Below are 15568 nucleotides of genomic sequence, written 5' to 3'. Positions count from 1 at the left end.
ATACAGCCTCAGGCTTTGAAGATCAGAGTTGGTTGGTTGGGGGTGTGTGTGTGTGTGAAATATGCTAGCAAGTATCTGAGGTCTCTCCTTTGCAATGCGCTGTGGCAGGAGGAATTAAGCTCCAGCCCCTGCCTCCTCCATTGATTCCTCAGGGGCTGACTGGATACAGCTTCTGGGGGGTGCTGCGCTCATGAATGTGTGCTATTGTTCCAGGCACACGTCGGCCTTAAGAAATAACACAGAACAAAACAGGCCTGTCCTTATTCAGATGCAGAGCCCTCTCCATCACTCAAATGGGCCCTTCCAGGTCACATGCCCCAGGCCTCTGCAGACAGAACGCAGCTGCCTCGAATCTGCTGCCTAACATTAGCCGCAGTTCAAAAAATCTGACGGCGCTGCACTGCCCAGGCTCCGCAGAGGAAACCAGAAAGATCTGGGGTCCGGTCACTATGTTCTCTGAGGAACTGTGGCTGGAGAATGAGAAGAAGTGTGCTGTGGTTCGGAAGCCTAAGCCAGGCAGAAAACGCCAGGAGCTGCTGGCCGTGGCATTTGGGGTGAAGGTGGGAGTCAAAGGTGCCTTTCTCTGGCCCCCTCTCAAACTCTTTGCCTGTCCACAGATCTCCTCCCTGGTCCGAAGGGCCGCCCTCACACACAACGACAACCACTTCAACTATGAGAAGACACACAACTTTAAGGTAAGCGAGCCTCTGCATGCTTTCCTCTGTTATAAAAGGGCAGGTGGAGGGCTCCAGGCCATGGTTTCTGTCTGGGCTTTGGTGAAGTCAAGAGACGGCAGATTTTCTGTTTTCCACACTGAGTTACTTGCTCTGAATCAAATCAAACGGCAGGTTTCAGAAAGCAGTTTGCTTGATGCTAATGTTCAGAAACACCTCTATATATGTTAACTGAGTTCTAATGAATTCGGCCCATTTCCTCTCCACATTCCCATGTCCAGTGAAAGAAAAACAGAGCATGCCCAATCTCTGGCATTTAGAGGTCATCTGGGGAATATCAAGCAGTACTTTTCCACTCGGAGTAGCAGTAAAGTATATTGTTATCTATGAGCAAGTGGAAACAGTTGCCCGTTTCACATTTTGTGTTTTGTCTTTTGTTTTCAGGGATGCTAACTCTTTGGGTTTATGTGTAGACAGCTGTGAAAGCAAATGATGACGGGAGATACCATCCAGTAGCTTTTGTTTGTGCTTGAGGTGCAGGGGGCGCCCTGGCAGCCTTGCCAAGCTGCTTCTGGTCCCAGCCTTGGTCTTGCTCACCAGACCAAACAAAAAGATAGAAAGAGCTGGCGGGGGGGGTTGAGTGGATTTTCCCATGTGTATTTATAAACTGGAAATACCACTATCTTCATTTCAGACTAGCACTTGGAGAAACGGCCTGCCGTCAGAAAATTATGGCCTGTTTCCTTTGACCCGATGTGTTTTCCAAGAAGGGCCAGGAGGTGGTTCTGATGCCAAATTGCCGGGTTTGAGATGCCCTTGAGTACAGGAGAGACAGGACAGAGTTAGAGGCTTTACACCAGCACAGGGGCTGACCGTGTGGAAGTTGGAGAGAATGGAGATGAAGGATCTAGGAAGAAGAGACAGGAGCAGCTAAATGTAAATTGTATTCTTTTTTTAAAATTCTTTTCCTTTAGGGTCAGTAGCCCAAGAAACTTTTGGAACTGGAGAACCATTTGTCAGAAGTGACCAGGAAAACCTAGTTCATTCTGTTGCTTTCCTACCCTTCATACAGACAGATGTGTGTCTATTAAATTTACATTTGTGTTCGTTTGGTCTGTTTGCCCTGCTTCTGTTTTTAAAAAGCAAGGAGCTCAGACATTTGCATGCTATAATTGAACTGAGGCATAGAGTTATCCAGCCCTCCGGATTTAGCATGAGAGTGAATAATTGCATTAGATAGGTCCTTATCCATGCCAAGGCTCTTGTTATTTCTCCCACCACTGAGTAGTGACAATTCTAATTTGGGGCATCACTGAATAGTGACAGGTCTAATTTATGTTTTTTTTTTCTTTTTCCTCGTTTCTATCTTTACCCTAATTAATTTTTTTTTAATTTTAAGAAAGTGTTTTTCTGACTTTTGGCAGAAATTCCTGATCCTTTGCCTCCTGTATTTGCACCACCATGAATGGGAGGATGGATCTTGGACTTGCCTTTTTTTTTTTTTTCCTCCCTCTTGAAAATTCTGATTCTTTTGGCTTTAAGATCCAGCTGGACTTTTGCCCTATTGCAATATATGTTTGCATGGAATAGCTTTCCTCTATAGACACTGTGTCTGAGTTTGTGTGAAGAACACACAAGTGTATTTAGTTGATTGGTACTTCAGAATTAATTTCAGTCTTTTCTTCATCTTAGATCTCTGCATGGGACATAAAAACATTTAAACCAAAAGGATAGTTGAACCTTATCTTCTCAAGTAGTTCTGTTGCTAACATGATCTATGTTAATTATTACTGAAAAACACTAACAGCTTTTTAAATGTTTGTTTAAAAAGTCTGTATCTATTGACAATATCTTTTCTAACTTACTGCTATTGAGAGAAAAGAAAGCAGAGGACAGATGAGTTGTCAGGGGGGAATGCAAGCCAGACAGGACCGTTTCTCTTCCGTGTTTTAAATAGCCGTCTTTGAGACATAGCAGACCCTGAGTGCTGTGTCAGTTGATTGTGGCTTTCAATGGTACTGCTCGTGCCACTGTCCTTAAGAATGAGAGGCTGGGGCAGGAGGGGGTGGCTCCCTCTGTCACTCCTGGCCCCTTTTATCCTCATTCAGCCCTCTCCTCACCCCCCACCCCTACCCACAACCAACTTTTAAGTGGAAACTCTGCATGGTCTTTAGAAGAACATTCTAAAAGCAGGTCCCTGCTATAAATAGAGCAGTAAGGTTTTAGTAACATGACCTAACCAAAGAAAGAAAGTGCTTATCAAAGGCCCCTGACATCTGCCTGGAATCTGTTTTATATCTTAATTTTGCAGTGTTTTTATTTATATTCATTTCTAGTAGGCTTTGTTCTGAAACTGTCTTGATTTGTAAGTTGGGGTATTATTTGAGGATATTATGTGTCTGGCATAAAGTAAATGTTTAAAAAGAACAAGTAATCACATTCTCATGCTTATCAACAAATAAGCTTTACTAGGCCCTGTCTGCACTCTCATCGAGAGGCCTCCTACCAGAGTCTTGAATCTGCCTGCAGATCTTGATGCCTCACTTCAGAGCAAGATTTTTTTTGCCCCCATCAGGACTATTCCTTGAATGAAAAGCCCTTTCCTCACTCTCCCCAGGAGCTTCATCACAAGCAATCAATAGGTAACCTATAATGAAAAAAAATCACTTTGCCATACACCTGAAACTAAGACATCTTTGTAAATCAACTGTACTTCAAATTTTTAAAAATAATGCAATAATTGCAGTTTTTTTATATTTTGGCCTTGCCATGTAGCATCTTAGTTCCGCCACTCCCCCTGCATTGGCAGCATGGAGTCTTAGCCACTGTAACACCAGGGAAGTCTCAATAATACGTTTTTAAAAACAGCAATGGCTAAATACTCCTGACCTGGTTGAGGTTGGAACCCTTCCCACTCCGTTCTTTGAGAAGACTCCCATCAGGGCTCCTGAGGGCATATCTACTGCCCTTGATTTCCAAACAAAGCATGTCTGGGAAAAACTGAAATTCTGCTCTGGAAACAAAACCTTTTGGAAGCAAATTAAAGTTGCTCCTCATTTCATGCAATAATTATATACTTTTCAACATGTATACAAATGCGCTTGTTGCTGGTTTAAATGTCAAATTCTCAGGATTACTTATACATATTAGAAACTAAGAGTATTTGTTGGAGGAATGATGAAATTAATAGGCTCCTCTCTACAATGAAAGCTGTCTGATAAACAGAGAAAGCATTCTGTTATTTCACATGTTTCATGTCTGCATCTCTGTTTATCTCCTGGACTGAAAGAGGCACTCTCTAGTAGGTGGAATAGCTCTGTTTTAGAGGGTCTGCCCTAAGAACACCTTGTGGCTGAGCTCTGAAGCCTTCAAGAACCTCTCAACCCCATCAGCCTGGATAACTGTCTTTCTTTCCCCACCTAGCGCAATGATGAGGTAGCTGTGGCCAGCTTTGTGCCACTGGCCACAACATGCTCTTTGGCAAGTAGCTTAATTCTCTGAGCTTCAGTTTCCTCATCTGTAAAATGGGAGTGCCATAAGGTTTAAGATGCATGAAACAGGGCACTCAAACAGGGCCCTTCTGGTGCACTGGGACAACCCTGAGGGATGGGATGGGAAGGGAACTGGGAGGGGTGTTCAGGATGGGGACACATGTACCCCCATGGCTGATTCATGTCAATGTGTGGCAAAAACCACCACAATATTGTAATTAGCCTCCAATTAAAATAAATAAATCAAAAAGAATACTTGTGAATCACTGAAGGTCATTGGTACCCAGTAAGCTTGCCTTCTATTATTATTTTATTGTTCATCTTTTTGCGTCTCTCATCTTCCTTGCATTTTGGTGTGTAGCTGGCTCTGTATTTCTTACTTTCTACCTTCACTTCTTCTTGTCCCTCTTACTTTTTTTTTTTACCATCTCTTTCTTCTTCCCTGGTCATTAAGATGTAATTAAAAACTGAAAGAGCAGTGCAAAGACATGAATCAGAACTTCGGAGTCAGAAATGAGCCAGGGGTGAACAGGGTGCAGGAAAGAGAGGATCCAGGAGACAGAAGTGCTCGCTGCACATCTGGAGAGTCAGCTGGGGTGGACTGGATGGTCACAGGCTGCTGATCCATGGGCCCTCTTCCTCTCAGGCGGCTTGTGCTCTCGGCCTCCCAAGGCTGCATGTGTGTGCACATCACTCACTCCTTCCGAAAGCTCTCTCCACCCAGGCCACTTGAGGGACATCTTTTCTCCCTATATGGAATATGGATGGAGAGCAGAGGTCCAAAGAGTTCTAAACATTGGAGAGCAGACCACCCCACCCCAACCTCACCTGCGTTCCCCCGCCTCCCCTAGTCCTGCCCGTCCATCTGCCCTTCATTCCCTTCTGTCCCCTGTCCATCCCTTTCCTAGCCCTCTGCCAACTTTACTTTCATCCCTATCACTGAACACCAGCTGACATAGTACACATGTATTGATGTGTTTTCTGCTTATCAGAGAGAAACACCTTCCTGGGTGGGGGGAAAGGAGTAGAGACAGAGATTTTGTCTGTTTTACTTTCTGCAGAAACCCCAGTGTCTTGATCAGGGCCTGGCCCAGAGTGGGCTGTCAGTGAATATATGGAGAGCATGTGTAGCAGGCATCTCCCCACCCTGATCGCCTAAGCTTGCAGTTTCCTTCCTCACTTCCTGCCCCAGAGTTTGCTTTCATTCAAGGCTCATGTTAGTTGTGTTCCAGTCCCTTCAGGTAGTGGGCAGCAGTCCATGCCAGGGTCACCACCTGTGCCGGGGAGACAGAGGCCGGATCCAGGCATGTCAGGCCAGCTCCCCATGTGGTCAGAGGATCTGGCCGTGCCAGCTACCCGCAATCTTGCACACGTGCGCAGGTTTATTCTTGCTGTCCCAGCTTCCTGTGAGGTGCCTCTCAAAAGTGGCCTTGTCTGGATTTAAGTTAAACAGTTGTCTGCCTTACCCTTTTCTGTCCCCACACTCCACAGATGAGGCTGCACCAGCAAGCATCCTATTCCCATGGTACACTGTGCGTACATGCGTGCTCAAGCAGCACACGCCTTCTAAACACACCTCCCACTCCCAAGACTCTGGGCGCCAGGACGAGAAGGTCAGAAGGCTGAGAGTGTGTCCTGGTGCCACGGCTGGGACACCCGTCTAGGATGTGGCAGCATCACTGCCTCCCTGTTTGGGTTTTGTGGCTCCTTGCTGGTTTCTATCTCTGTCCTCAGTTTCCACATTTTCATCAGTGGAGGGATCATTTGCTTTGGAATTAGCCACTTTTGCTTCCCACATGCAAGCCCCTCTTTTCCTCATCCTTGCTGACTTCATAAAATGTGCCAGCTCTCTCTCCCCAGTATTTTGCCTGCCCTGTGTTCTCATGGGTGTGCAGGGGCCCTTAGACTGTCCTGGTCCCGCTTCTGTTGGATTTTGCACCTGCACTCTGTCACAGGCAGACAATGGCTTCAGAAACAGTTGTGAGTTTTATTTCTTTTGTTTTATAATCAGAAAGGGCTGTTTTGGCAGAAGCAAGTCTGGAAGGAACAATTCAAAGGGAAGCCAAGCTTCATCACCTTGAATATAAAACAAGGCTTGGAAATACTAGACTTTATGAAGAAAATATGGCTTCTGCTCCAAGAGGGCTATGAAGCTGCCTCATTTTAAACTACTTCCTAGGGCTTCCCTGATAGCTCAGTTGGTAAAGAATTCACCTGCAATGCAGGAGACCCCAGTTTGATTCCTAGGTCAGGAAGATCCCCTAGAGAAGGGATAGGCTACCCACTCCAGTATTCTTGGACTTCCTTTTTGGCTCAGCTGGTAAAAAAATCCGCCTGCAATGCAGGAGACCCTGGTTCGATTCCTGGGTTGGGAAGATCCCCTGGAGAAGGGAAAGGCTACCCACTCCAGTATTCTGGCCTGGAGAATTCCATGGACTGTGTAGTCCATGGGGTCGCAAAGAGTCAGACATGACTGAGCAACTTTTACTTTCCATCTACTTCCTACAATTGTCTGGCCGTTATAATTTTTAGAACCTCTGGATACCATCTTAAGTGAAATAGGCAAGTCTCATAGAGCCCCAGGGACTGTTTAGAACTAGGCAAGGAGGAAGCAGGAACTAAGGGTATACCTGGGCTCAGTTTCTCTGCCCCCTCCTTCCCTCTCTTCCTTCCTTTCTCTGCTTCTCCCTTCCCATCCCTTCATTGCTTTCTGCTCTCTGGATATCAGCTTCATTATTCTCTCCCTGCACAAAAACATCTTAGTCTATATGATCTGCACAGTATGGCTGATGGTAACTCTCTGGTTTATGTATTACAAAGACCAACCACAAAATGCCAATTCTAACTTTCCATAGAGAAAGAATCAGGACCAAGTGTCTGCTTTGCTCAGATAACTTTGGCCATGGAGGTCAAACCCCGCACCCCCATGTAAATACATGAATGGGGCTACAGGATGTCTGGAGGATGGGTGGTATCCAGGATATATGTGAAAGAAAGGAATCCTTCCAGGTAGATGACCTGGAGATGTCAGCTGTAATCCTTTCCTCCTTGTTTTGAAGAATTCCACTTCAAGTTTCATAACACAGTCCAACTCTTTCCATTGGGTTCTGCTTGAAGCAAGTCATGAAGCTGTCCTGAGCCTCGATGTTATTATTTAATATTATTGTCTGACAGCCTAGGTGCTCTGCAGCACAAATTAGCCTTGTCACCTACACTTTTGGCTCCATCTTTTGTAAAGTATACCCATTGCTCTTGTGCCATTTTGGAGCTATTAATAGGACTAGCCTTCAGCGAACCTGAAAAGTAAATGAGGTTTGTGTCTGGCAAACTCCACCCTTTACCCCTGGATTAGTTCTTGCCTGCCTCCTGTTGTTCCGGTCTGCCGAGTCACTTCATGGAACCACCCTGTTAAGACCTACCAGCCTTAGTTTCTAGATCTTAGCTTCTCCTTCCCCAGTTCATCGCCAGGCTTTGCATTCTACAAATAGGCTACACATTATGATTCATAGGAAATAGCACCTGTCAAACCAACCTGGTAGGTTGCATGGGAACCCTTTCTTCTGTGATTCACCAAGATTTACTATTCCTTTACAGGTAGTAGATGCTTGGTTTTAAAAGGGCTTGTTCTTGAAAATGACAGCTTATTTAATCTAGTAATCTGTTTTTATTTATTTTATATTTTTAAAGTATATATTTTAAAGTCTTTATTGAATTTTTGTTACAATATTACTTCTGATTTATGTTTTGGACTTTTGGCTATGAGGTGTGTGGTATTGAACCTGCACCCCTTGTGTTGGAAGGTTAAGTCTTAACCACTGGACCACCAGGAAAGTGCCAGTAGTCATGTTTTAAATAGTCCTTTTGAGACCAGCAGCATAATGCCTTTTCCCAATGGAATTTCATTCATGGGATTTTGACCAAGTTGAGGAAAAAGTTTTTGGACAAGGTTCTCACATAGGTGAGTACTCTCTCTGACTGGCAGAGTCTAACTTAAACCTCATCTTATACCTCCTTGACATGATTTTATGTAAATATTGGGATACTGTCATTGTAAATCCTTTATAAACCAGCAGAGCCTGCTGCAAAGAAAATAGTCTTTGACAGCAAACCCAACAGAGACTCCTTGGTTAGGCCCCACACCAGGGAAGTGGCTTGGCCAAGATGTTCTACTATTTTAAATTATTTATTAACAAGTCTGGCCTATATAAAATGCTTGGTTGTTATTAATTTTATATTGAGTTTGTTTTATGCCAAGAACGTATCATTCAAAGAGACTATTCTAAATGACTAAATGTTCTAAGAAGAGGTAACTATTTAGACACTTTTTTTAAAATTCAGCAAATACAGACTGAGGGCCAAGTATGTGCCAGGCACTGCCAGGTATCAGAAAGATGGTGATGGCGTAAGAATGTGAGCTCTTTCTTTGCTAGGTGGTTCTCAAACAAGGCCGTGGTGCTCCCAGGGGGCATCTGGCAGTGTCTGGAGACATTTCTCCTTCTCATGACTGGAGTCTAGCAGAAGCCAGAGATGCTGCTGAACATCCTACAAGGGCCAGGACAGTCCCCACCACAAAGGGTTATTGGCCCCAATGTCAGCAGTGCCAAAGCTGAAAAAAACTTGCAGTCGACAATGGGGGGCCTGGTAGTCTTTGAGCAGAAAAGTGTCAAAGGATGTGGGTGCAGATGCCTTCATCAACCCAAGAGGAGGATATCTCACCATATCAATGGGGAGACTGCTCAAAAGCTTTGTGGCAACAATCAATGTTTTAGAATTGAAAATCCTGTTTTAAATGTATTAGAACAGCTGCTGAATGGATGCATCTGGGGGCTCAGTGGTGGAGAAACCCAGCTGTCCCCCCGCATCTGCTCAGCTGACCTTGCAGGAAAACCCAGAGTCTTTGGTCACAGCCCCAGTGATTCCCCTTGGCTATTTTCCTGCATCTGAAAAGGTTCACTTCGAGGTCAGTATTTCATCTGATAGTGCAAGAGGGAAAAGTCTAAAGTTCCACCTAATTTCTCATATAAGTTCAGTGTCATATGATGATGGGAAATGCAGTTGGTTATAGGAAAAACCCTCGGCTGAGAATGGGAGGCAAGTGCTGCTGACTGTCTGGGTAACCATGGACAAGCTGCCTGTCCTCCAGCCCCAGGGAACTCTGGGGCAAAAGCTCAACTAGAAGAGCCCCAGGTCCAGAGACTTACTTGTAGCCGGAAGTGACTTTAGTCTCCCAGCCTCCTCTACTATGCATATAAAGCAGTTAAGAAAAAACTGCCTTTGATACATGAGTCCTTTTCAAATAAAAGTATAAGAATAAAGTTATAAGTAAGAAAAATGACAAACTGAGCTGATATGGTTTTAGTCTGTACCCACAACTCTCTATTAGGGTTACTTTGTCCCCAAGAGCATATGTGGCACTATCTGGAGACATCTGTGGTTGGTCCAACTGAGGGGTTGCTACTGGCATCCGTTAGGTAAAGGCCAGGGATGTTGTTGACCACCCGACAGTACATGAAGATTTACCAGCCCCAAATGTCAGTAGAGCCAAGGTTGAGAGACTCTGATGTGTACTGATAAGGAAAAGCAAAATTTCTCAACTGTAGCACATCATGAATTGCACTTTCTGTTTCTTATGGTCTACAACTGGGCTGAGCTGGTTATACACTTGGGCGGTGTCTATACTGACCCATCAAAACAGACTTGTTATGAAATCACCAGGGAATACTGTTTTCCAGATTCAGCAGATATGAGACAAATAACATCCTGCTCATTGAGAAAGAGCCAAGTCGGGGGATACTCACTAAACGCCTGAGATTTTTCTTGACAACTCTCCTTGCTCTTGTTTTTACTGGGTGGCTATTCCTGGGCTATTTGTCAAACAGACCTTATCTCCTATAATATCATCTTTTTCTGTTTGGTGTGGTTTTTGAATTCCAGGCAGACCAGGCCTAGTATAATAGTCTTGGACAGACATTCTTCCTGTCTGGGGTATTTTCTTCCTGTCTAGGGTATTTTAGTTACTGCCCTAAAGTTTGCAAAATATTCTTTTTTTCTGAAAAGATATTCTTGAAAATCAATATCGTTCAGAGAATGGAAAAAGCTGATCACTGACTTTTCAAGATATGGGACATTTCAATGGGAGAATAAAAATCATAATTCTATCCCAAATTAGAAGACTCCAGAGAGCGTACTCTCAGCATTTACATACAGCCTACTGTCTAGAGATTGTTCTTGTGAACCGAAAAGAAAACCGAACAATCTATCTGCCATGAAAATAAACAAAAGCCCATCACAAAGAGGAAATTAGGCAGTGGGCCTAAAATAATGTTTAACTAACTTTACATTCCCTTCTGTCGCCATTTTGCCAATTTCTGGGGAATGTGTATTTGTGGGGACAATAAATAGAGCTATTTGCCATTCAGAAGTGCTTGCCTGCATTTGTTTGGCTGAAGAAATGGGACAGATGACAGTGGGGATACATCATTGATGGGAAAGGATGTTGTTGAATAATTATTTTTTAAATATGGCAAAAATTTTAGAAAATCTATAATTAGCGTGTCCTGGCTTCCTGAAGCATTCAGTCAACTAGTTTCCATCTTATCAATGGATGGTAAACACTATATAATAGCTACTCTCCCAGTTCCTAAATATTGCATTTTTATTTTTACCCTAAGGTGTGTAGTTATTTCCCATGTGATTTCTTCAACTATGGGAGGTGTTCCAGATAGGAATTTTTCGCTCCCTTTTTTTTCTTGCATGACCTACAAGAAAAGAATGCCTTTAAAAAGTCAAACACCTTCATTGGCCTTTAGTTGTGCCGTTTCCTCTTCTTGGAATGTTCTCCCCAGTCAACATCATCAGTGTCCCATCAGCCCAGTCTAGTGAACTCCTATCCATCCTTCAAAATCCGATTCAAGTATCATTTTCCCCAGCCTTCTCAGGAAGAATTTATTACTCTCGCACAGTATACTACCACAAGATGCTTATTTATGTTGCCTGATTATTCTGGTAGGTGAAACCCTTGAGTGCAGGAAGGTCTCTGTTCCTCTGATCTATTTTTACTTTGTATTTCTGAGGACTAGTACAGTACCAGGTTCAAAGTAGGCAATCAGCAGTTAAGTATCAAATAAATGAGTGAATAATGAGTGGGTAAATAGGTGGATGAACTGGGAAATAGTTCCTCTCTCTGACATCCTTCCCCTACTAATGTGTAATGCCATTTCTGAGAAATACCAAGTCTCCGTATATGTGTAATTTGGTTTCTGTCATTTCCTCTCTGTTCCACTGGTTTGTTTTTACTGCATGATGCTTTACTTTTTTTAACTATAGAAGTCTCAAAATATAGTTGAATATATTTTCTTACATTCTTTTACTTATTCAAAATTATCATGGCTATTTCTTTCTGTTCTATTCTTCCACGTAGGTTGTAGGGTCATCTTCTCAATTTGGGGGAAAGCATTATGAAAACTTTGTTGAAACTGCATTGGATTTAAAGCTTCATTTGGAAAATAATTGATGTATTTATAGTATTGAGCACTGTCATACATGAATATAGAGTGTCTCCTTACTTATGTTATTAATTATTTTATAATTATTTTAGATTATTCCTGATGCTGTGAATAGAGTCTTTAATTTTTATGATTTAACAAAATGAGAAACTGTTGATATGTACTGATTTCTTGTTATTGCTCTTATATTAAGTAAACTTGATAGCTTTGTTCTTTCTTCCAATTACATATGGTGTATTTCTTTGTCTTGTTTTAGTACGCTGGCTAAAACTCAGCAGGATAATGCCCAAGAGAAGCTTCTATAGCATGCAGCCTTATCTTTCTGCCGACTCTTAAGGAAATTATTCTGATGTTTTATCTTTAAATGTGATGTTTGTCATGTGCATATCATAGACATCTTTAATCAACCATTTTTAGAAGTTCCCTCTTTTCCTAGTATGCTAAGTGCTATTAGTATGAACAGGTATTGAATTTTGTTAACTGTTGATATTCTAATTTTTAAAATGATTTTTTTTCTCTCTCTTGTTATTCTTCTGAATTCTAATAATACGTCAACTACCTTAAATCCCTGAAATAAGCCCTCCCTTGGTCATGACATTTAAACATAATGCTATATTCAGTAGGATTTTTAAAGGATTTTTACATTTATGTTCATAATTGAATAGATGTATAATTTTACTTTTATGTGTCATTCTTGTATGGTTTTTGAATCAAGACTAGCTTCATTATGTGAACTGTGAAACTTTTTTTTTTTCCTCTGTAATAGCCTGTATTGGCTAGAAATTGTTTTTTTAAAAGTTGGTTAAATCTAACAAGATTATTTGGAATCAGTGGCTATTAGATTTAATTATTGAATAGGTATAAGTGAATTTAGGTTTTTTTATATTGAGTCATTTTTGATAATTTATATTCTCTAATAAATTATCCATTTCACATAACTTTTGTGGGTAGAAAGTTCTCAAGGTTTTGTTTTACATCATTACAGCATCAGCAATTATGTCCTCCCCTTTAGTGTTTGTGCCTTTTATCTTGATCAATTCCCTAAGGTTTGGCTATTTTGTAAAACTTTTCTTAAAAAATCACCTTTTAGTTTTTTTAATCCTTTTGAAAATTTTTCGTTCTATTTCATTATATTCTACAATAACCTTTTTTGTTTATTTGTTTTACTGTTTGAATCTTCCATGTCATTTTTTTCAACCTGTTTTTAAGTCCTCTGAAATTAGTCATCTTGTTATTGTTTTTATGGAGAGGCTTGATTATATTGGCCCATGTTTCCCAGTTTTCTTGCTTACTGTGGCTGCTTGAATCCCGTCCTTTCCCACTAGGTTCAATGTGCTTCTTACAGAATAATATAATCCCTAGGTATATCTTTGACTGAGGATCTGTGAGTGGAAACTCTTGGCATTTGTCTGAAAATATCTTTCTTTCACCCTTGCTTTTGAATGGTAATTGGCTGTGTATAGAAGTTAGGTTGACAGTAATTTTCTCTGAGGACTTTGATGAAATGACGCTGTAATTTACTTTTCTCTTTTGGCTGAGGAGAATTCTGTTTTCATCCTAATTACCGTCCTTTCACAGGTAACTGTTTTTGAGGATTTTGCTTGTCTGTTTAGTGCTCTGCACTTCCACTCTCATCTGTTTAGATCTAAATTATTTTTTATTCATCAGTCTTGAGACTCAGGTTTTTTTAACCTGCAGATTTTGTGTCTCTTAGGAATTCTGGAAAGATCTCAACTGTTTCTCTTTTTGAATGTTGCTTATATATATGCCCTTAATCCCATCATCTCTCAGCTTTTCAGGATCATCCCTCTTTCGCTTCTTTCCTTTCTGCATCTCCAATCTCTTCTACCTATCATATCAATCTCATTGACAAACTAATATATTCAAATATCTCCCAAGTCAAGTGGGCCTTAGGAAGCATCACTAAGAACAAAGCCAATGGAGATGATGGAATACCAGTTGAGCTATTTCAAATCCTAAAAGATGATGCTGTGAAAGTGCTGCACTCAATATGTTAGCAAATTTGGAAAACTCAGCAGTGGCCACAGGACTGGAAAAGATCAGTTTTCATTCCTATCCCAAAGAAAGGCAATGCCAAAGAATGCTCAAACTACCACACGATTGCACTCATCTCACACCCTAGTGAAGTAATGCTCAAAATTCTCCAAGCCAGGCTTCAACAGTACATGAACCGTGAACTTCCAGATGTTCAAGCTGGATTAGAAAAGGCAGAGGAACCAGAGATCAAATTGCCTACATCTGTTGGATCAGAAAAAGCAAGAGAGTTCCAGAAATACATTTACTTCTGCTTTATTGACTGTCCCAAAGCCTTTAACTGTATGGATCACAACAACCTGTGGAAAATTCTTAAAGAGTTGGGAATACCAGACCACCTCACCTGCCTCCTGAGAAATCTGTATGCAGGTCAAGAAGCAACAGTTAGAACTGGACATGGAACAACAGACTGGTTCCAAATTGGGAAAGGAGTATGTCAAAGCTGTATATTTGTTGCTCTGCTTATTTAACTTATATGCAGAGTACATCATGAGAAATGCTGGACTGGATGAAGCACAAGCTGGAATCAAGATTGCCGGGAAAAATATCAATAACCTCAGATATGCAGATGACACCACCCTTATGGCAGAAAGTGAAGAAGAACTAAACAGCCTCTTGATGAAAGTGAAAGAGGAGAGTGAAAATGTTGGCTTAAAACTCAACCGTCAGAAAATTAAGATCATTGCATCTGGTCCCATCACTTCATGGCAAATAGATGGGGAACAATGGAAACAGTGAGAAACTTTATTTTGGGGGGCTCCAAAATCACTGCAGGTGGTGACTGCAGCCATGAAATTAAAAGACACTTGCTCCTTGGAAGGAAAGTTGTGACCAACCTAGACAGCATATTAAAAAGCAGAGACATTACTTTGCCAACAAAGGTCTGTCTAGTCAAAGCTATGGTTTTTCCTGTAGTCATGTATGGATGTGAGAGTTGGACTATAAAGAAAGCTGAGCACCAAAGAACTGATGCTTTTGAACTGTGGTGTTGGAGAAGACTCTTGAGAGTCCCTTGGACTGCAAGGAGATCCAACCAGTCCATCCTAAAGGAAATCAGTCCTGAATATTCATTGGAACAACTGATGCTGAAGCTGAAACTCAAATACTTTGGTGACCTGAGGTGAAGAACTGGCTCTTTTGAAAAGACCCTGATGCTGGGAAAGATTGAAGGTGGAAGGTGGAAGAGACAACAGAGGATGAGATGGTTGGAAGGCATCACTGACTGAATGGAGATGAGTTTAAGTAAGCTCAGGGAGTTGGTGATGGACAGGGAAGCCTGTTGTGCTGCAGTCAATGGGATTGCAAAGAGCTGGACATGACTGAGTGACTGAACTGAACTGAACGTCTCCCGTCTTTTATTTTTAAAAAGTCCTCCCAGGGCCCATTCCTTACCTCCCTGGAGCTCTCTTGTTGCTCTGCTGGACATCACAGCCAAACTTCTTGATGAATTTGCCTCTACATTTCTCTCCTTCCATGCCTCCCAGTTATCCTCCCATGCCTCGTTATCCTCCCAGTTCCCTCAAGAATGACTTCTGCCCTCAGTGATCCAGAGACTCCTTTTGTCAAGGTTGCCAGTGACTTCCATGTGTCTGAGTCATAGTTGAACCTGCAATTGACTGGACCTCTTTCCTGCATTCAACCTAGAATTGGCCACTCCTTCTCTGAAACACGCTTCACCTCTTGACTTCTAAACCACTTTACTCTTTTGGTTCTCTCCAAATGCTGGTGCATCAAGGGGTTGGGGTTGGGCTCTATTTTCTTCATTTTCTACTATCTCTAAGAGGTTTTATTTTCCCCATTCACACAATTTTACATACCATATATTTTTCAAGGATGGCCAAAT

General features: G+C 41.9%; 1 protein-coding gene across 1 annotated transcript in view; it reads left to right on the top strand.

Annotated features, from left to right (window-relative positions):
- The first annotated feature begins 449 nt into the window (after positions 1-449).
- The window catches only part of CHN2 (chimerin 2), a 40253-nt gene continuing 25134 nt past the window's right edge, over positions 450-15568 (top strand). Inside the window, exon 1 of the mRNA XM_052638546.1 lies at positions 450-695. Coding sequence (XP_052494506.1) covers positions 450-695 — 246 coding nt within the window. The remainder of the gene's footprint in view (positions 696-15568) is intronic.

The sequence above is a fragment of the Budorcas taxicolor genome, chromosome 4, assembly GCF_023091745.1.
Source record: "Budorcas taxicolor isolate Tak-1 chromosome 4, Takin1.1, whole genome shotgun sequence".
In the NCBI taxonomy this organism is placed as follows: Eukaryota; Metazoa; Chordata; class Mammalia; order Artiodactyla; family Bovidae; genus Budorcas; species Budorcas taxicolor.
Note: the sequence above shows the minus strand (reverse complement) of the source record. Positions and strands in the feature narration are given on the sequence as shown.